This window comes from Chroicocephalus ridibundus, chromosome 5 (genome assembly GCF_963924245.1).
Source record: "Chroicocephalus ridibundus chromosome 5, bChrRid1.1, whole genome shotgun sequence".
Taxonomy (NCBI): Eukaryota; Metazoa; Chordata; class Aves; order Charadriiformes; family Laridae; genus Chroicocephalus; species Chroicocephalus ridibundus.
Window position 1 is genome coordinate 62,123,147 of NC_086288.1, and position 22,373 is coordinate 62,145,519.

Here is a 22,373-nt window from a genome sequence, read left to right on the forward strand (position 1 = left end):
TCCCATTATGGTATGTCAGACATGTCTTTGATTGCACAAGCCTATAATTAGTTACAGAGAATTGCGCTGTTTCTGAAGAAAGAAGAGGAAACAAAAAGAATTATTCCCCGCGTTAGTGACCAGCAGGATCAGTGGATAATGCTCAAGGATTGCTTTAAATAAAATGTATTCACTGTTGATAGATTTATACTTATTTCGGCAATTTCAGAGTAAATGGCAATGATTCAGTAAAATTTAACAAATCTTAAGAGACCCCACAGCTAAGATCTGAAAGTCTAGGGATTAATTTTAGGGCTTGGTTCCTATCCACTCTGCATGTAAGAAACCCGCTTAAGTATCTTAAGTATCTTTTGAAAACTATTTTGAAAATTAAGATCTCTCGGTTTTGTGGTACGAAAGAAAGAAAGGAAACAACTGAGTTCAATACGAACCGAAAATCGTAGTAATAGCTGCATTACATACTTGCTAACACTAGATGGGGTGTAAGGAAAGAGTGAAGGGGAAAGCCAGGGAACAGCAACACCTTGGAGGGCCGAGGTACCTCAGGCACAGAAACTGAGGTTAACTACGCTGCGCAGGGCTTCCTCCAAGGTTTCAGAAGTCAAACCCGATCATAAATGGAGAAGGACTCGTTTGCCCACCTTGTCCATCTCTCTGGCAGCGTGAATTTTCACAGCGTGGATCTTTTACCACACACACCCCGCACCACTATTAGTCTCATTAACTACATTTTATTCATACATTGAAAGAGTACATACATGGGTCAGTGGCATAGATTGCATCAGCTCTTCTTTACTAAAAAAAGCTCAATGTATATACAGCCTTAAAACGCCCCCACTGTAGGTAGCACACTGTATTAAATCTACGCTTATACAAACTACCGTTCTTTACACAGTTGTATGTATTTTAGAATACATTAAAAATTACCAGGTGGCATGTTCTGTTATCCTTTCTCACTGTCCTGGCAGTCTAACATTTGCAGTAAATTATGGATGCATAGTTTATTTATTACTCAAAACAATTTCTATTACTGAATATAGGCCATGGAGACAAAACTGTTGTTGCATTTGGAAAGGCAGAAAGTATTTTCAATGCTTAGTGATTTCTGTTGTTACGTCTGCCTCCTGCAGCTTTTCCTTGGGAGCAGGAAGAGCAGAACAAGGCTCTTTTTGAGACACTGCCTTTGTTTAATCCTGAGAAATGTACTGCAACCTTTTCTTCATCAACTGGCGCTTTTTGCTCTCCCTTTTAGCTGCTTTGACCCCCTGTGCACTAACTCAGCAGAACAGGGGGGCCGGCGTCCGATTCCAGGCTCCCGCTGAAGCTGGGAGCGATGCTGAGCTGGGCTTTCTGACCAGCCAACACGGCTACTCAGCAGAAGCATCAGCCTGTCCGCAGAATTCATTTCCCTCGCTTCCTTCTTCTGGTCCCATGTGAATGAGCTAGACTCCTGTGGCTCACTCTATCCTCTTTATTAAGCCTGTCTCTTCAGAGATCATTTTAATTTAATTCAACTTAATAGCCAAGTCTCAAAATCCCCGTGGCTCTCAAAAGAGTGCAATCTCCTGGTATTGGATATACAAGCCCCCTTTCACCATCCTCTTGCTTCTCTTCAAGTAAAGAATGTCAAGATCCAATTTCTCTAAACTAGCCTTTAGCTGTGAGTGATGCCCCTGCTGAGGGAATGGTACTCACAGTGAGCCCTGCAAGAAAGTGCTGGCGCACTGAGAAATGCCCCTCCTCGTCAGAATATCTGCCTCTTATTTAAACACGCAAGCTTGACAGAAAAGCAATAAAAAACGCCTTCCTACAACACAGGTTAAAGAAACATCGCTTGCCAGCTATACCCACATCAAAAAGTAAACTGGGAACATGGTAAGAAATCACATTCACTGGCAGACATATGAATCATCTCTGCGTTTTGTCGGATTTGTTAGCTTAATCCTAGGAGAGCTATTGCTAAAACCTACTGCAGAGGATTGGTTTGCATCTACTGGTCTGATTGAACAACAGGGACTGACACCGCGTTGGGATTCGGAGGGGAGAGTGCAATACTTCAGATGGCTGGATGGGCTAAGTTGCCAATGTAATTGGAAATAAAACCAGGATGAGCACCTCCATAAGAAGAAAAAAACCTAACACACACTTTTAAAACAGAATAAAACAAGCTATGTCTCTGACAGGCCAGTAATAATTTTATTTCATAGCAGCAAGGCAAAATTTGGGGAAGGCTGTGATACGCCAGGTCACTGCTAGGTTATGACTCCTCATGGGAGTCCTTGTGCATAATCCTCTTCTGTGGCACTGTTCACATCTTGGATGTCAGAAAGCCCCTGAGAACCTCTCTATTTGTGATAATAGGCCATGTTCCATGTGTCCAGGGGAAAAATGTGAAGCTCACTCAGCACAGAAATGGTGAGACAGCCCTGAGTATGAAGGAATAAAGGACAGTTTCCTTTGCTCCGCCTGCTTTACGCAAAGCCTCCCTATTATCCGAGGCAGAAATGCAGCAGCAAGACGTGATACAACAACGTAGTATGCTAAGTGGCATGAAAACTTAAAGAAACATATTGTGTAAGTGAACAAAAAAGGGCTCTGACACACAACTTTGTTGGGTAAGGATGGTAGAGAACCTTTCCAGGGAAACAGTCCCTAGCTGCTATCCTGACAGAGGCTCTGCGTACTGGTTCTGCCCTATCTAGAATGACTAAATGCCTTGGTCTGTAGCCACCCAAAACACCAATGCAGCATGGTCCCTTCACATCCTCCCATTTAACCTTCAATGGCTTGGCAACCTGGCAAAGGCATGGAGCTACCAAGAGGAAAACCTTCTTGGAGCCAGGGTTAACTCTAGCCTGAAACGGCTCCAGCTGCCTTGGTTTCAAAAGACTCGTTTTTTTTTTTCAAAAGATTCCCCAAATGCAGCTTGTGATGGCCAAAACCTGAATTTATTGCTTGTGAGCTGTGCTGAAGGGAGAACACCGGAGAATAAATCATCTCATTGCGTACAGACAAGCTACAGCACGGAGAAGGTGAACGTAGATGTTTCAGGCTAAACTTAAGCTGCGCCTTCTAGAATGAGAGATCACTACAGATTTACTTGTTAAAACATCCCAGAGTCTACTGGGATCATCATAAAGAGTGCAAATGGGGGCAAAATGGGGTGGATTTCTGGAATACCTATGAAAACAGAAAGTGGACAGAATTTGTATTTGATTCATTCATGGCCCCAAGCAGACCTCTGTTACTATCTGTCTATGTTGTTAACATCTCACAGTCCAGAAATGACATACCCTGCTTTTCCTGACTACCCAGATACTGTGGGCTGGGCTATTTGTTATGCACAATTTATTGCTGAAATAGTGATTAATGGAAGAAAAATGGCAAGAGATTTTGACTTTCCCTTTAATCTACAATGAATTAAAATGATGCTTCAGTCTTGCTATAAACCAGAAAGACAGATTTTGAAGACAGACCTCAAGAAACCAAAATAAAGTGTATTCTGGAGCTTTACTTTTACAATCCATCAGCAACCATGAAGAACTGTCTCTAATCTTAAAATCATTACTAACATGTTAGTTTAAGAGTTAAGATCATTTCTATACTTTGTATGGCTTACTCTTTGCTTTCTTTATGAGATGATCAATTCAAGGTAGTTTTCTGGGTAAAATTTAGACCATTCTCTTAGATGTCAACATTAATCTTAATGCACTGCACTCTCCTCTGAATGACTGCAGATTGCAAAGTGTCTTTGAAAAAGGATAAGATGGACATGTCATGCAGTAACCAAGTAAATGCAATCCCTGATTAATATGCAAGTTTGAAAAGTTCAGAAAATGTCATCATACTCCATAGGTGCACCCTGGTTTTGGAAAGGTCTCTTTTTTGTTCTGTGTATAAATGTCATTCTACACCAATTTCACTCCAGCAGCTTTTCATAAACTCAAGTCAATGACGATATGTTCAAATATTTGAGTATTTCCTTTAAAGCTAGAGGCAAAGAAAAAATCTCTTCGATCCGTTGACACAGCTGTGAAAGACCGTGGTGCTTGCACATAGATTTCTTTAAATAACCTGAAGATCTTCTTTTCACCATCCCACTGGTAAATCTGGGAGAAGGTATAGTCACTTCCCAAGGCTAGGTAGTAATTGTTCTTGAAGGAGAAAGGCTGCAGCGTCATGGCTCCTCGGGATGGAAGAGCCTGTATCTCCACAAACTGTTTGCTATTCCATTTCATAACTCTGGAGTCACCAATGAATCTCGTGAGCGTGATGTACAGGCTATCTTGCATCCTGAAACTCTTCACAGCCAAGACATCTTCCATGTTGGGGATTTCACTGTGTGGGACAAACTTTTTGGAAGCTTTGTTCCACTGGAGTATAATGGGAACCTGCGAGCGGCTGGAGAGGATTAAATGCGATTTCCCATCTATATCGAGAAACTCAGCATCGGTGTCCCTGAACCACTCATGAAGGGACTGGTATGAGTAAAATCCTTTGTTATTCCACTTGTACACTGTTGACAAACCTGCTTTAGAGCTATCTGCTATGACAAAAAACATTTCACTGTCTATCTCAAAAAGCTCTATATCATTTGGCTTGGAAATGCGAGATACTTCGATATCCTGGAATTTGACAAACTTTGTCCAGCTTTCATCATACTTGTAAATGTGTGAGCCACCAAAGAGCTGTGCCACCACCACAAAGACTTGGTCACCAACAAGAATGGCTTTACATCCCACTATGGACTGACCTATTGCCCAAAAAAGAAAAAAAAAAAAAAAGCACGTATATTAGCACAGTACAAAGCACCTTTTAAACCAGAGAGATTATCAAATCATCCCACCCCTTTTTTAAACCTGCACCATCTCATAATTTTGTCTTCTGCTACACGCCTTAAGAGCTTCTTTTCATGCTTTATTCTCCCTAGTACCTGGAAAGATGACTTCAAATGTTCAAAGGAATTTGAAATTCTCTTATCCTTAGAATGTCTACCTTTCCATCTTAACTAGAAGAATGAAATAGTCTATTTTTCTTGCTCCAAGAGGATGAGTCAACTTTTTGCTACTGTAAATAGAAATATTTACACATCTCGTGGAGGTATCACCCGACAGCAAGATGAAAAAGTAAAATCTAACAACGTTGTTTCTGTTAGGTACTCTTGAGATTACGTTAAACTAGAAATATTTAGGAATATTGCAGTTGCCAGATTAGATCAGGTGGGGTTATGGTCTGTTTGGAGAATGTCAAGTCACTATACAAGAACTACATCAAAAGAAGAACAACCAGACTATTTATGAGAGGTTTTGTTGGAAGAAGGGAGGAATTCCTCCCTGAAGCGCACGGTTTAAGTAGAACTGTAACTACACAGATTCCCCAACGCGTGCTTGGTCACAGTCCCTACAGGAGACTTGCCCTGGCACCTCTGCTGGTCCCCTACCCATAGTTGTTTCACAGCCAGGCTGGGATGATCTACCACCACAGTGTAGGAGGGGTGGGATTCATCTCAAGTACCGCACGGTACTGCAGCAGAGACGTGAATGCTCAAGCTGATCACCCAGGCTCTTTCTGGTCTAACTTAGTCAAAAAGCACTCTAGAAGAGATTCCATCTGGCCTGTAGATGTCTCCTTTTGCAGAGGACAGCAACGCCTATTCTCTGCATGTTGACTGTAAGGCAATCTGGACAACTAGCTCAGCTCCAAAAGCCCATGTCGTAAAGGGCTAAATTCAGATACCCGGATGCCAAGCATAGAGTGAGTAATGAAACTCCCCATGGAGTGCAAAGCTGGCTCCTGAGCTCTACAAAACACTCTTTAGGCTCCGCAAAAGGGTCTTTAAGTGCCTGTGTCCCCTGGGAAAAGTCTCTCACTCACATTTCAGGGTCCAGAGCTCAAGCTCAGGCCTTCCAGGAACACAGGACGGTTGTTTGAGAAATGAGTCTGGGCAGGTACAGTGGGTACGGGGCTAGGACCCATGTCCCCAGCAGAAGTGTCTCCTGATCATGTCATTCACAGGAAGGTGAAATATGTTTGGAAGACAGCTGTCTTTGGAAATGACCCAAAGTCTCAACATCATTTCCAGAGCTTTTCTAGAGTTCTGCTAACTCTCTTTGGGCCGTCGATTTCCGAACTTACATCCTTTAATTTCCCCCATGTCTACCAAAACACAATGAAACCTAAAAAAGCAAAATTTTTCATTTTCAAAATTTCCTGAGGGGTAGCATCTTGTAAACTTTCATTAACAACACACACAGCTGATGTGAGGAGGTAAGGGCTTGCTGCCTTTGTAGACACCACCAGATTAGGGTGCAGCCTTTAGAACAATTTACAAGATCAGACAAAAAAAGCCTAGTTTGTGTTCTTCAGTGAGGTTAAATGTGCATGTATTCAGAAGATGAAGTCACTCCTGTCCAAAAATTACACACTTTGATCTGCCACATTCAACAGAGGTTCAGGACAAAATCCATCAGCTGGTCCCATCTACGAATCTCGTCCTCGTGAAAGACCAATAGTTCATCAATGACTGGAATCCCAGTGTTCATATACCTGTGATATTGTCATAACTCCTGAAATTCATTTCAATGTGATCCCACTCCAACACCATGCAGTTCTCCATGCTGGGCTGTGCAATGGCTACGAACACATCATTCTTTGAGTTGAACGTATCCACTGAAACTGACTGGTAGGGCAAAATCTGGTGAACAACAAAATCTAGAAACATACATTTACAACAGTTAGGATACATCATTGCTGGAAACATGGAGTAAGTGGTCACTGAGTATAACAATTTACACTGAAAAATGAGTGAAATACTCTGGATTTGGTATAACACTAGCATGGAAGTGTCAGTGCTCACGTTAGGCATGCAGCAAGAGGGGAAAGCATCTCCTGCTTCAGGCTTCATAAACTGTCCTCCGGAAATATAGTTGCCAAGGAGACCAAATGGGTAAATAGTGGCAGAAATCAGATTTTCCAGCTAGGCTGGCTGGTATCCATGAAATCAGGATATCGAGAGAGAAGTCTCTTTCCCCACAGCTGGAAGTTACTTTCTCGTCAAGAGAAATGGCCTTGCTAGAATCACTTTCAAGCTGAGAGACAGCAACTTCCAGCTGAAGTCCAATAATTTCTTAAGTCATGCAAATTTAATCACTAGCAATTTGTGTTATGCTAAACCAGGCAGAAAGCGAAATGATAATCTGAAGTTTGCCTGGGGATAACCCCATTTTGGCTAGACCATAGACAACAGGGTGTAATCAAAAACTTAGTTAACATAACATTTTATGGGGCATTGTAAAGTGGTTTAGGCATAAAATACAACCAACCTGCAAATTACTATCCACTGGAAAACTTATTCTAAATACTAAGACTGAGGAGTTGGAGCAACCTGTAAAGACTAAGAGCGTAACTTCAAAATTCAAGATTTCTTCTCAAAATCCAAGTGTCTTTGTAGATTTAACTCTAAAATTCACCCTGGGCTAAGTCAGCAGCCAGCATAGAGCCTATCTGGGGCAAAGCGAGGAGACTTGGGTCTGAATTTGATCTTTGGCCTCACAGCTGGACAAGGTCATTATTATGAGAAACAGGAAAAGGTATAGCAGAGCTGACAAAGAAAGGCTGGCACTTGCGTCTGGAGCGGGGCAGAAGGCCTGCGCCGAAGTTATGTATGGATATAGATATACAGAAAAGGAAACGCATCTTCCGCTATGATGGAGGTTCTCTGCAGAACCGCGCACCGCTCTGTCTCAAGCTCCATTTGCTACGTGCCTTCACCATGCTCTCCTACGCTTGAAGGGCCAGAGCATCCAGGGATTTTGGTGAAATGGTAATTAAGTCCTCACTCGAGTTCCTCATTTTGGTGCATTATGAAATAATTGTTTTTGAATGAAGAACTCTCCGCCTCTGTATGCTTGAAAGCCTTGCCCTTGAGGAGTTACACTTCTGGAGAATAAAGATAGATGACTACCATTAAACAAACAGAGCAGATTCTACAGCTGCGAAAGAAATGACAGTCTCCATTCTTCGAGGGACTATTATAAATAGAGTTTGGGCTTGATTCATAAATGCTGGTAGGAAAACAAGAAAGTTATCTTCATTCTCACTGGGAAAATGAAAAGACTGGAGAAAACTGACACTGAAGTATGCAGAAAGTAAAAGTAAGCGATAAATCATGAAAGGGAGCTAAGGATGGAACAATAGCAGATAGAGTCACAAAAAATCAAAATATTTTTTAAATCTTGAGAAAAAAAAAACAAACAAAAAACTAGTGCTGAAAAAGACATCTCTTGAAATCTGAACAGTTGTGAAACACTGAGGGAATCTGTGAATTAAAACAAACCCGTCTGTGAGTTAAAACCCACTGCTCACTCAGAAATGATTCAGCGTTAACACCGCTATTTTTACTTGTACCTGTCATTGGGCTCTTTATGTCACTGGATGAGTAAAAATGGGTAACAAAATCAGTCGTGATCCGTAAAAAGCAATCATCAAGGTTGTTTTTAGCACCAGTTGGAAATAGCAGGCTGTAATGTGGAACAGGGTCACACAGTAAGGAGGTGCTGCCACATCAGGCTTGCCAAAAATTTAGGTCCTGGGGGCTCAATTTAGTTTTACAGGCAGGTCCACATGCCTTGCTTTAATGCTAGAAAGAGCTCGTACAGTAAATATAGAGATGGGGGGGGATGTTTCCCAACATTTTTCACTTTTAAGCTGGATCAGCCTGCTCAGGAGGGGGAAGGGGATGTGGCCCTTTCTTCCTGGCTGTCGCCCTCTGCCTCTCTCCCCAATGCACAGTTTTACTCTCCCTGTCTCAAGACACATCTTTTTAATGCTGTTTGTTTGCCAGCTAAAGGGCTGGGGTGGTCCCCCCATCATCCAGCAGCCCAATCTGCCTCCGCTCCTTTGGCTATTGAACTGGTGCAAGCCATCATGGATGAGGGACACAGCGCTTCAGTGGTTGGGCTGATTTCCCTGATTCCCCAACACAGAGGAGTGCCGACGCAGAGGGGAAGAAGGTGGGGAATGCTGGAGGACACTAAAGAGAAAAGGGAGCAATGACCTGGTTGGGCAGCACCTCCTAAATTGCATCCTGTGACTCAGCTGCCAGTCGGTTTCCCTGTTCTCATGGCCCTTCTTCCCCACGGTGGAGATGACTACTCCAGGTGAGGCACCTGGAAGTGCTGTCAGGGAGCATTAGCCATCCCTTCCCATCTCTCACCGTGGTGGCACAGTTGACCTCTAGCACAGGAGTGACTATGGAGCAGGTAACTCTTCATTTGTAAACTACCTTCCTTCCAGCCAGCGGGGAAAGAGAGGACCACCTCCAGAAGACAGTCTCAGCTAGGTAAAGAAAGAGGAAACCAAGCTTCCTAAGCTTGGGGAGAAGATTGCTGCTGGCAGGCCTGGGCAAAGCAGGTTCCAGGTACACACACGGCCTGTTCCCAGTGACTGTGGGAGCCCGAGGCCCGTTTTCACAGTCTCCTGAAAGTAAGTACACGTTCCCCTGTCATGCTTATGGCCACAGCACAGCCCCCTCATGTGGCCTCCTGCTGCAGGAGAAAGACAACAAACAGAACGAAACAGCTTAACCTGCCTCCATGATGCAAGCCGTGAGAAAGGGAAAAGAGAGATGCTATCACAAAAAGAGTCAGAAGTGCAGATCACTGACACTGAGAATCACTTTCTCTGTGAAGAAGCAATAGGAGCGTTTTGTTCTTTGGCCTTTTTTTTTTTTTCTTTTTAATTTGGTAGCATCTCTTTACACCTCTCCTCCTGTTACCATCAAGGCAGTTCAGCGGGTGCAATGAACTGATGGAGCCACTGAGATGCACGTTTTACCAAGCAAACGGCTTCATTACCACATCCTATATCCAGTCATGCTTGACACACAGTACCAGAGACCAGAAATGATGGGAAGTTCGATCATGCCTGGCAAAGAAGGGAAACATGATGCTAAAGACTAGGATGAATGACAGAGGTTTGCCCGTCACCAAGTGGGAAAGGAGAACACACCTACAGGGTGTGTTGCTTTACTTCAGAATAAGGTACAAGCCTGAGCCTGTGACCCATCATCAATCCCCAGGGAATGAATACGGGCATATTTACACTCCCTTTGGGTCTGGGGGAGGCAATGGCAGAGAAGGAAAAAGCAGCCGTGGCCTGACACCACAGACTGCCAGGGCCACCGGAGGGTTACAGCTCGAGCAAGGCAGCCTGCAGTTCAGCGCGGGGGACGCGGTGCTGTCTCAGGGGTGACACACTCCTGAAGATTTGCATTTCTACTCTGTTTGTCTCTGGTTTGTCTCTTACGGGTCACTTCTGCATACAGTCTGTCCCTCGCGGACACTTTGTAAGGACGCCAGAGCTCCATGTCTTCCACACCCTCCACCTTCAGGATGCAGGGGAGCTCCGGGAAGCGTGGTGCTGCCTGTCCCCAGGCCAGGCACACAGCCTGCCCTCACAGCAGCCAGAGAAGGAATGGTTTGAAAACCTCCTCTGCTACCTGAAGAACATATTAAAGCTCTATGCTGTGCTGCAAGAACAATTCTCTAATGCCATTTGAGCAAATACTCAGCTGGGCAACGCTTGCACCACGTAATGCCTTAGCTCCCCAGCAAACTCTGCAGCATGTGAAATTAGATTTATGCTTGGTGTAATTTCGTCACTTACAGAAGACAAAGGGACTAACGTGAAGGGTGAATTTTGCCTGCAGCAACTTTATAGTTAGCTTTCTAGGCACAAAGAGACGGCAGAGGGCAGTTGGTCAGTGCAGGTCTGAGGACTGGGGAGATAAGGCTTCTCCTCGCACACTGTTAGTGCTGTGCAACTGCTTAAACGAGATTGAGATGAAACGAAGCCTGCTTTTACTTTGTACTTTTGCATCTCGGTGGATTTACAGACACAGGAACGTAACTTCGGTACCATTCTAAGCTACATTGCTCTCCTGGTTTTGACATCCTTTTATGTAGCAGATTATTGCGCTTTACCTCTGCTGCTCTTCTGACATATCTTTGAATTCTGAGTTCATTCTCTTTTCCTTTATATATTGCCCTTGGATTACCTTGTCCTGAAACTTTATTTTACGTTGCTAGTAATCAACTTTTCTATTGTCTTTTAATAGTGACGGCTGACTTGATGACAGATAAGAACTTGAATGCCTCTGGTATTACCGTATAGGAAAAAGGCAGAGTGCTGACATCGTGTACATGAAAGATGAAAAACAACACTCGCAGCTGATATTCTCAGTTATACGATGTGACTACATTTAAAGGTAGGTAACTGCGGCTGTTCGGTCATAAAATATAAGCATTACCACATGCAAGTTTCTCTTCACTTCCTTCAGCATGCTTTACATTACCTAAAATAAAAATCAAGATCCTAAACAAGACAGTAGTCAGAATATTATTGGATATTTCTCCCCAACTTAATGGAGTTCCATAAAGAACTGCTGGCGGTATTGCTGCCACATTTGATGCTATTAAATTGTGGCCTATTGAATAAAGATAACAGATATAGCCACATTATTTGAACTTCTTTTCATTGCTTTCTGTGAAATACAGAGATTTGGGGAAGCTCATCTGCCATAACTATATGGCCTTATTCCAGACAATAGAAAGCATTCTGTGATGAAAATTAAGTCACAAAGTGAGTCATAATCAAGTCCTTTGGAATATGAATAGTCACAGCTCTTCTCCCATTATCGGTTAATCCAAATAAAAACTCGGTACTTACTTGGGCTTCCAAATGTAATTTTCCTATTTTATGCTTGTACTGGGAAGTGCTTTGTACGTAACCCTTTCCTCCCCCCAGGTCATGCTCACAGAAGCGAAAGGGTAAAGTCTAAACTTCTGATATTTAACCATTTGTAGTGTGCTTAGAAATATACATTCTGAATACCTGTAGTGGTGCATTCATAATCAAAACTTGTCACATCATTTAACTTCTTATCCTGATATTCTGCTGGACCAATACACAGGACATCAGAAACAGTGGAATTTGTCATCTTTAACCACAAAAACAACCACTTGGCTTTGCAGTCACACTCAAATTTATTTCCCCTTAAATCTCTAAAAAACACACAGAAATAAACATATTTGAAAAGGTTGATAGCAATATGAATACTACAGAACTGTTATCACCCTGACATGCTGAATTTAAAAATATCTGAGTAGCCTTGACTTGGTTTTGAACTGAGAACAGGGAAGTTTCTTAAGTTTTATTTGGACTCTCTTACTACGGACTCTTCCTTCACGGAGTGTTGTCCTTGGAAAAACCGATTTAATCTAGGAAATATGCTCACATATAATTGTAGCAATAGAGCACCATAATTCACGTGTAAAGTCACTCATGTTTATAAGTTTTCGTAGGATTAGGATTGTAAAGTAATAAATCCTGACAATCTGGTCGTCTGCTGCGAGCATCCTTCCCACTATCTACTGCTGACACAGATAAATCCCATTCCTTCACTAAACTACTCCAGTACCGCCGGAGTTGACAGAGTGGCCTTGCTGGTACCACTTCTGCGTTACATTAAAAAAACAGATGTAAAGCTTGCATTTTTAGAGTCACTGCTGATGTGGAGTCAATTTAACCTCCCGCAACTAATGTACGTGCAATTTCAACACTGTACCTGCTCTTCGATTCCTTGGCAATTTTTGTGGCTTACAATTATACTTTGCTGTTTGGCCAGGCCAAAAATAGAGGAAGCTGACTAGCAGCTCAGTTACACAAGAAAACACTGACAGCAAGTCAGCAATGTGCTACAACTGCACAAAAACAAGAAAAAAAAGCTCTTTTTTTTAATGAATGCCTTTTACTAAAATAATCTCAGGGAACATATGCAACAATAACAGGAAAAAGTGTTCAGAGAAATTGTGTTTTTAAAATTCATTGTCTCCCTTTCCCTAAAAAACAATTTATATGAAACATCAGAAAGAAGTACAATAACGCAAGCTATGTACAGCGTCACAAAAAGCAACAGTGATTTGAGAAATGGCAGTCATTTCAGAGGAGTCTACCAAGTCAACAATTTTCAAATGAGAAAAGCTGGAACAACAAAACGCGCATTTCTTTTCTGTGCAGACATCAGATACAGCACCACACAAACCCAGGATGTAAAACTGAGAATGACAGAGCGGGCAGGCAATAGAAAGAATCTTGTTACTTACAGTTCAATTAAAGAATCTAAATCACTGAAGACATCCCTTGGCAGAGTTTTGAGATGGTTATTGGCCAAAGAACTAGAAAAGAAAGTTAGAGCTTAGTATCATTGCTGCTTCTTGTCTGGCTGACTCTTACTAAGCCTGAGCTCACTTAGAGGTTGTTAATTATCCGGTTACCATCCAGCCACTGGCACTGTTAATAGTTAATGAGGACCAGGCACAAATTAATTATTCTCATTCAAGAATGGAGATTGCTTGAAGCTCAGGTGAAAGTAAAATACATCAAGCTTTTTTTATTGCCCAGGTGGGGATGTAACGCACTGAGCAATCAGTGAGCGCGGTTAAAAGAAGCGGGGGTGTTAGCCACACATTGGCCGTGTGACAGTGGGACCGGTACTGTATTCCCAGGTTACAGCCGCCCCCATCTTTTAAGGCTAGTTTTTAATTTGTGGAAGGCACACTGTCGACAACAGGAGGAAGCTGACATGGGGAGGGGAAGGGAGGTTTTCTGTGTAAGCAGGAAAACCAGCCGTTCCCCCAGAAGAATTTTGTTCTAGTTCAAATTACTCTACCAGCTGTTAAATAACTTACAGGTGAGTCAGGTCTCGAAGGCCACGAAATGCATTTCTTGAAATGGTTTCAATTTTGTTTCCTTCAATGAATCTAAGCAATAAATAAAAAAAAAAGTATTTTAAAATACTTCAATTAACATTATTATTAGCATCACCAGGGCTTTAAGCTATGGTCTCCAAATTCAGCAGGTTCCTAGGCAGCCCCTTCAGACTTAAAAGGTGGGGAAGTCTCGGTGGAGCTGCTCACGTTCCCTTTCCTCAGGTGGACCATGAGGAATGATGTGGGTTCCAGGCAGCACAAGGGACAGGACGTGGCACAAACATCCAGCAGAAGAGGAACAAATTGAACAAAACAAAAACCACTATTCCTCTGTTGGTTAATCTTCTTGGGGTGTGTTGTGTGAGGCAAGAGACCTGTGTAGGACAGGCTTCTGAGATGGACTTTAGAAGCTTCCTCTTGCCAATCACCTGCATTTTAAAGCCAGGGGGCAGCACAGCAGTGCCCTGGCTGCAGACGGACCCTCTGATGGGGACCTCCCGTGTGGCTGCATGCACAGTGTCACTTCTGCGCCCACAGAGCCGTGACAGGACCTGCAGACAGCCAAAGGCTGCATAAATGGCAGGACCACTGCCTCGGTTTTCTTCTCGCTGCCCCAGTCCAGCTGTCTCCCACCTCTGCAGGGCGCCTGGCTGCACTCGAGTCACGGCCCAGTGCGCCAGGGAAACAATGACAGGCACGTATCGATTCCAGGAGCATGTTGCTCCCCCTGACTGCACGTCAGCATTTAAAGGAAGAGCTGATATTTGAGCATCTTGACCCCTGAGCGCTTGAGGACGCGTTCCTAAATACACCATCAGCCCTGCAAAGCGATCGCAGCCAGGTGGCCATCAAGATATTGCACGGTACAGCTGTACCTGGATGAAGACTTTATGCTTGCTGACTTTATAAAAGGTTTTATGAGATAAAAGTGTCTCCCTTCCTCCAATACATTGTTTTTTGCCTTCCAGGGTAACAGAGGAAAAATGCTATGAGCCAAGGTCTCTTCTCGAGAGAGTCAAGATGGGGATGTAGGAGTTAACGGTAGAACCCAGAGCACTTGTCTAGACAAAGCCAAAATCCTTCACAAAATGACTGGGACCCTGACTGCGTGCAAAGGGTGCGGATGGGAAAGTGTTGTGTCCACATGTCAGAGGAGGGTCAGCTGTTACAAGGCTACCTGGGGACATGAATTCAATCCGCAGAGCAGAGTGCCGAACTGCCTCCCGACACCCTCACCAGCACCTGCCATCCCCGCACGGCGCCAGCTCAGCCCTGCGTGCAAAGAAACACAGCTTCACTGCACGCACTGCAGCGAGGCGATGCAAATCCGGGCTGGGACTCCGTAATCTGCCAGATTCCTGAGTCACCAAACCTGGCCTCAAAGGGATGCTACCCTGGGAACGCCACTCTGCTCACCAGCAAAGCTCCTGTCTTTATCAGACTTGTCTTATCCAGACTTGGTACAGTCAGTTAGTTTAAGGGTGTATTGAATGCCATTATCAGTGCTGCAAGCACAGCAGGACACAGCTGGAGATACATATAGAGATATCTATCTATGTATACACCTATATATAGATATATATAGGTAGGTATATATAGGGATAGAGAGATAGATATAGGTATCTCCCAGGGTGGTCCCCAGCTGCTCTTCATCCAGAGACTTTGCTTTGTACCCAAAGAAACGTGTCATTCTTGTTTGTCAGGGAGGTTTTCTTATCCTCTGCAAGGTCTGGTCACTGGTAACTGAGAGACATGAGTTATAGAAGGTGTAATGGTGTTACTGGCTGCAAGGCCAAGAAAAACCCCAGGGAAAGGCTCCCAAGAGGTGGAGGTGCGATTTGCTGGGAAGAGGAAAAGCTCTGTGGACTTGGCAGGGTGGGCGACCACAACCATTAGCCGAGACCACTGTTCAGCTGCTGCTAAAGGAAATTGAACCTGTAAGGCTTTACCAGTCTTCATTGCTGGCTGCTCCGCACGTATCAGACGATTAATCCTGAATACATACACCCCACCTTAATACCTATTTGCCTGCCAGACTTTAGCAAGAGTCAGTTTTATGAGCATTGGTTTTCCTTTAGAAAAAGACGGAAATGTTTTCCACAGCCACCTTCAGCATGGGAACGTGGGCGGAAAGAGGGATTTTTTTCAGTTCGTATTCGGAGTTTCAAACACACCAGCTCATGTCCAGTAACACAGAGACATGGCAGTCCTTTGGGGTATGAAGCGAGGACAACCTGGTACCAGGGCTAACACATTTTTTAAAAGAAAAAAGGGTGACCTTAAACAAATAAAAAAAAAATTAAAAAAAATCAGGAAGTGAAGGTAATGTAAAAATCAAGCAAGCGAACTAAGTAAAGTTAAATAAATTTAAATAATAATATAAATAATTACAGTAATTTCTATTATATTAAATATATATTTATGTATTCATATATTTATCATCATTTATAATATAAAGATAAATGCCACCTGCATTAAATGGCATATCAGAAAAAAAGGCAAAGTTGGGGGCAAAGAACAAGTCTGGTAACCAGGGTTGTTCTGGGCAGTACAGATACTCCGCAGCTCCTCTTCAGGCTGCCAGCGGGCCAGGAGAGGCTTCCCCCCGTCTCTCCCGAGGTTCAGAGCCCCTCGGCACTATTCTGGAAAGCCAGGACAAGGTCTTGCTCAGCAACGCTTTTTTGGTGTACTGTGATTGCACAGAGGCACCTCGCATTCACAGCATATTTTAAAAATCCACTGCAACCTCTGAAAAATGGTGAGCCATCGTAAAGGACATTTGCACAGGAGTGGAACATAAATCCTTCATCTCCCCTGCTCCTGGGAATCACACTAAAGACTCAGACTCCACAGCAGGAGCCTTGGCAACTTATCAAAACACCCTGATTTATAAAGGACTGGGGAAGACATAAAATACCAAACTTACAGGTATTCTAGATGGAAGAGACCAGCAAAGGCATCATCTCGTATAACGGTGAAGGAGTTGGAGTTGAGCAAGCTGCAAACGGAGAGCAGGCATTAGGAAAGCACATTAAAGCTTGACACGCTGGATTATGCCCGTTGTGTTTATTGCCCATGACCAAACTAATCTTACTGACTCGAGCCCATATTGCCCCACCAATGCAGCACACATAAAATACTGTAGAATGATCTATTAAAAAAAAAAAAAAAATCAGAGGCATAATGTGTTGCTAGTTAATGTCCACTACTCCCCAGGAATAATGCTCACTGTGCCATTCACCTTGATTAAATGCAACCTGGCCCTCGACTTTATGGTCCCCTGAGCAGGACAAGCTGTCTTTAGAGGGCAGGTCTTGCAGAGTGTGGACCGTGGTTGTCCGCCACTCCTCTGGCCACACCGACAATTTCCAAGAGACCACCTCAGCACTGCTCCTGAGCTCCCAAGCTCTCATCTATGCAGTGGCAATGGGCCAGCGCTTGCTCATTCTGCGCTCCCGGGGGGATGCTCCAAGCCCGACGCGCCGATGGGCTACGGCCCATGGCATAGGAGGACAGGACACGGTTCATGCAGCCGGTTCATCGGCTGGAAACACAGACGTGCCCAAACCGCCAGAGACAGAGCCCTGCTATCCCTGCAAAGCAAAGCCCTGTGTCCGCAGGCAGCGAGGAAGAGCGGCGGTGCTGCCTGCTCCAGGCACTGCCTTGCCCTCCCACGTGAACTTCAGGGACAAAACATGTCAAAGCAGCGCCAGAGCGGCTGTCACCTGAGCCGGGACAGGGCAGGCAGGGAGAAGGATGCCATGGAAAGGCTTTGCCAGCAAAGTTCCTTCTTTGCTGAATCAAAGCACAACAGCAGACGATCTCCGATGTTCAAAGGCACAGAGAGTGATCTCCTTTTAAGAAAACAGCAAAACTGCTTCCTTGGTCTAAAAACCGAACGCTACTCAAATGAAATCATTTTTTGAAAATCTCTGAATTTTCCACTATGATAGGATATGTCTGCACTAATCACTTTATTAGAGTAACATTAATCCTCTCTTTGTATGGTTTTAGGCGTTTTACTAAAATTAATTTAGAAGACTAATGAACATGAAATGCAAACTTTCCCTGTGATCCTTGGTTATTATGCTAATACTAGACAAATGCTCCTTAAATTATCCCAAAGAAATCTGACAAAAATGCAGACTGCCATCAAAAATAAATCCTTGCGTTACTATTTTACCATGGCTACTGCCCCAGAAGATGTAGTCCTGAGGTACCCAAGTGCTCAATTATGCATGTATCTCTTTTGTCATTTCATCTTTCCTTTTTTTTCTCCTGTTTGAAGGGAAAAGTCACAAATTACACTAACCAACGCAATTTGTCAGGGCCCAAGGCGATGGTGGTGGCGGTGACAAACCCCTCTCGCTCCCACGAGTGACATGGGCAACTTCTGACTTTCTCAACAACTGACCTCTGTCCCACCACCCCACACACCCCGCCATCTCCTCCTGGAAATCTGCTACAGCTAAGGAAAAGGGATAACCTTCCTCTGCTCTTCCTCCCTCTTCCCAGTACCGCTAGCCAAAACCAGCCAGATTCCCCCCATCTCTAATTTTCCACCCACAGTTTCTCTCAACCCACTCTTGGATTCATCCCTTTCCTTCCCAGCTGGCACAGGTCTGCTCTTTGCCCCCATTCACCAGTGGGCAAAGTCCCCCACCCTCTGCCCAGGGCTCTGTGCTAGCCCCCATCTCCCACAAAAACTTGGCTTTGGGACCAGTGCCACGCTAAAGGAGGTGACAGCCTCCACCCCTTGCTTTGCCCACTTCTCCTCAGCGTTTTCCATGGGGTGCTGCTCCTCAAAACAAGCGAGACAGGCCTTTGAGAATGAGGTGGATGTGCCTGAGGAGAGGAGGCTGGCCATCGGGCTACCAAGTGCTTTTAGGGACTATCTCTTGCCAAGACCAATTTTAACATCCATCTCTGTGGCAAGTGCTTAGCCTGGCCTTCTGGTGTGCCTTGCATCTTTTTGCCGAATTTTTATTTGCAGCGTGTCTTTGCTTGGGGGGTAACTGGGTCCTTACATGGGGAGGTGTGGAGGGTCCGCATGGCATCAGGCGTCCCAGGCAGGCTGCCAGGGGACAGGCAGTGGCATGGCTTCTCTGCAATTGACCAGAGAAACAAGTATCCGGGCTCCCCGGGGGGGTTGTAGAGCACCACATTATCTCTGTTCTTCCCTGCTGCTGCCTCCCAGAACAACCAAATTAAAGCAAGTTTGGGGAAGAGCGGTGGGAGGTAGACCGCCGTCCCCTGGGACAGAGGACCACCAGGTCAGAAGGCATCTGAGAGGCTGCCCTCCAAGCGGGATGCTGAAGCCCAGAGTCATGCTGCAGACACCACAGAGGTTCTCCTCCACGGCGTGTCCCGGCAGCCTCCGCTCACCCCCCGTGGCACCCACAGCGTCCCAAAGCCAACGCGAGACTAACGGGCAAAAAGCGAGCACGAGCAAGAACCACCACATGACTCCGGGGGGAAAACTCAGCCTTGAACTTATTAAAGCTGAAATTTTAAAATTAAGAACTTTGGGCATCAGAAAACATTTTGTCCTCCTCCTTCTGGAACTAAACACACGTTTTAGGAAGTGGTTTATGAGCGGAAAATGCATCCCTCTGTTACGAAAGAGCAGCTCTATCAGCACAGGCTGGGGATTGAGCCGTTTCCTCGCTTTCACCAAGGGCACCCCGTAACTCTAATTAGGAGGAACGGGCAAAGAGCTAATTACTTTCCGTGCCATACTCACAGCAGCTGCAGGGAGGGCAGGTGGGAAAACATCCTGTCCTTGACTTCGGAGAAGGTCCCGTTCACCAGGCTCCTGCAAAAAGACAAGCCACCCATCGAGGGGGACCGCACGGCACCCTCCCCCCCACCATCACCATCATCACCACCACCTTCCTCCCGCTCCCGCGCATCCCCCGCACTCACAAGGAGCCCAGGCCGGCGGGCAGGCTGCGCGGAGCCCCCGCCGCCCCCACGCAAAGCGCCGACTCCCGCCAGCAGCTGCAGGGCGGCGAGCAGCGCGGTGGCCTCCGCGGAGCGGCGGGGGACGGCAGGAGGAGGAGGAGGAGGAGGATGGCGGTGGCGAAGGACAACAGCCGCAGCGGGGCCGCCATCCCGGCTGCCCCCGCCGGCCGGCGGACGCTCCCCGCCGCCTCCCGCGCCCTGACATCAGCGCGGCGCCGCCCCGACGCTGCGGGGATGGGCCGGGGGCGGGCGAGGGGGGGTCCCGGCGTGGCGACTGGGCGGTGCGAGGCGGGGGCCACCGACGCGCTCAGCCTCCCGGCGGGTGCCCCCCCCGCCCCCAGCCCCGCCATCATTTCCTTGGATGTTCCTGCAAAAAAAAATCATCAAAATTCTGAGTTGAAAGAGTCGCTGGATCGATGCACACCTTAACTTCAGGATGGGTTGTTTACGCAGGGATTCCGAATTTACTTTTAAAATAAAATAAAATAAAAAAAAAAAATAAAATCAGATGAAATGGTACGGCTTCTCAGGGCAACTAAAAATAATCATCATCATAATAAGAATAATTAAAAAATCAGCTACAACTTCTCAGGGCAACCTGGGCTAGTGGTTGAGTGCTGTCTCTAGGATGTTGTTTTCCTCCTAGCTAGCTTGAATTTTGTTAGGAAAATCTCACTCCCTGTCAGTCTTTATAGCGTGAAATTGTATGAACTTGCTTAACTTTTTTTTGTTTGTTTGGTTGGTTTTTTTTACATTGTGTACTGCATAGTCATGCTGTCCTGGTTTCAGACAGGAAAGAAATAATTTTCTGTCTAGTAATTGCCCTGAAAGAAATTTCAAGGAATGCCAATACTGCATGTTGTTTTAGTTGTTGCTAAGTGATCTTTATGCTTTTCAAGGGCTCTTTTCAGCTTCCCATAGAAGCTGAGAAGGAGCACAGACAGAGCCATGGAAGCCAATGGAATATTCTGTACCACAGATGTCATGCTCAGTATACAAACGGGAGTTGGCTGGGGCAGGGAATCCATGATGGCTGCTCGGGAAAGTACCAATTTACCGGGCAGTGAGAGTGACTTGTGTCATTATTATTAGTAGTAGTACTGTTATTTTCCTTTTCTGTTATTGTTTCTATTAAACTGTCTTTGTGTCAACCCGCGAGATTTTTTTTTTCCCTTTCCCTTTCCCTTTCTTTCCTCCCTCTTCTCCCTGCCCTCCTGGGGGAAGGGGGAGAACTGTGCGAGCAGCTGCATGGTCCTAGCTGCTGGCTGGGGTTAAACCATGACACACGCCTAAATAGAATCACAGAATCACAGAATAGTTTGTGTTGGAAGAGACCTTTAAAGGTCACCACGTGCAACCCCCCTGCAATGAGCAGGGACATCTTCAACTACATCAGGTTGCCCAGAGCCTCGTCCAACCTGACCTGGAATGTTTCCAGGGATGGGGCATCTACCACTGCTCTGGGCAACCTGGGCCAGTGTTTCACCACCCTCAGCGTAAAAAATTTCTTCCTTATATCTAGTCTGAATCTTCCCTCTTTCAGTTTAAAACCATTACCCCTTGCCCTGTGGCAACAGGCCCTGCTAAAAAGTCTGTCGCCATCTTTCTTGTAGGTAATGAAAGGCTGCAATAAGGTCTCCCCGGAGCCTTCTCTTCTCCAGGCTGAACAACCCCAACTCTCTCAGCCTTTCCTCACAGGAGAGGTGATAATAAATAATAAATAAACATCATAAATGATAAATAAATAAGCATGACTAAAAGACTCCTTGCTCATTGCAAGGAGGAGGATGACAGCTCCCACCCTGAAGAAAAAAGGATACCGTTGGAGCACCGAGATGATGCCAGCATCCTTATCCCCCCTAACACTTCTGTGATACCCTCCGATTATCTGCCATCATAAATAAGTCACTGTAGCAAGACTGACTCCATGGACGTCTAGATCAAGAAAGCAGCAGATGGATGATGACGCCGCAGAATTACAGTTGCTTTACACAACAGTGACCTGTGTATGTTAAGTAGCGATTGATCAAATCATATTGTATCTGAATGCTTGAAAGGTATCAGAAATGTGTGCCCCACATTTCTGTTTTGGGGTGCCCCAACCTGAATGGGACACCTCATGCGCATGAATAAAAGAATTACTCTTGTCACTCTATCCGTTGCACCCGAGCTTCTCTCCTCGGTTGGCACAGGCCAGCCATGAAATTTTTGTGACAATTTCCCCTGCTGCAACCTGTGTCTGCTGCCTCTCGCCAGTGACCGCGAGCTCTGGCATGGCCTCCCATTAGGTAGTTGAAGACAGCAGTGAGACACCTCTTCTTCGTGCTGAGCAGAGCCAGGGCTCATCATCTCCATCCATACATAATCCCTTGGGGGGGAGGAGGGGGAGCAAAAATTCAGAAAGCATGAGAAACACCTGAGTGAGCGGGTTAATTCCTTTATCGTCTGATTAGGTAGAAACAAGGCAGAGAAATGATTTGAGGTCAGTGGTATTCCCAGTTTTCCGTGCTTGCTTTTATCTCTTCAGTGATTTTAATGATTCATGTAATACACCTCTTAGCAGGAGCTCTTCCGCACCACATCTGCATCTTAATTCAACAACCACAATAATCTCAGGATGTTTATTTCATTGTCAAGCAG

At 45.1% G+C, this 22,373-nt stretch overlaps 1 protein-coding gene across 1 annotated transcript; it reads right to left on the reverse strand.

Moving 5' to 3' along the window:
• Nucleotides 1–715: 715 nt before the first annotated feature.
• Nucleotides 716–19,961, reverse strand: LGI2 (leucine rich repeat LGI family member 2). Its single transcript, XM_063336664.1, has 8 exons — nt 19,695–19,961; nt 19,513–19,584; nt 16,696–16,767; nt 13,749–13,820; nt 13,164–13,235; nt 11,893–12,062; nt 6,547–6,711; nt 716–4,753 (listed from the first exon to the last, which is right to left on the reverse strand). The coding sequence occupies exons 1-8, from the start codon at nt 19,880–19,882 to the stop codon at nt 3,936–3,938; spliced, it is 1,629 nt and encodes a 542-aa protein (XP_063192734.1). The 5' UTR covers nt 19,883–19,961; the 3' UTR covers nt 716–3,935.
• Nucleotides 19,962–22,373: the final 2,412 nt, after the last annotated feature.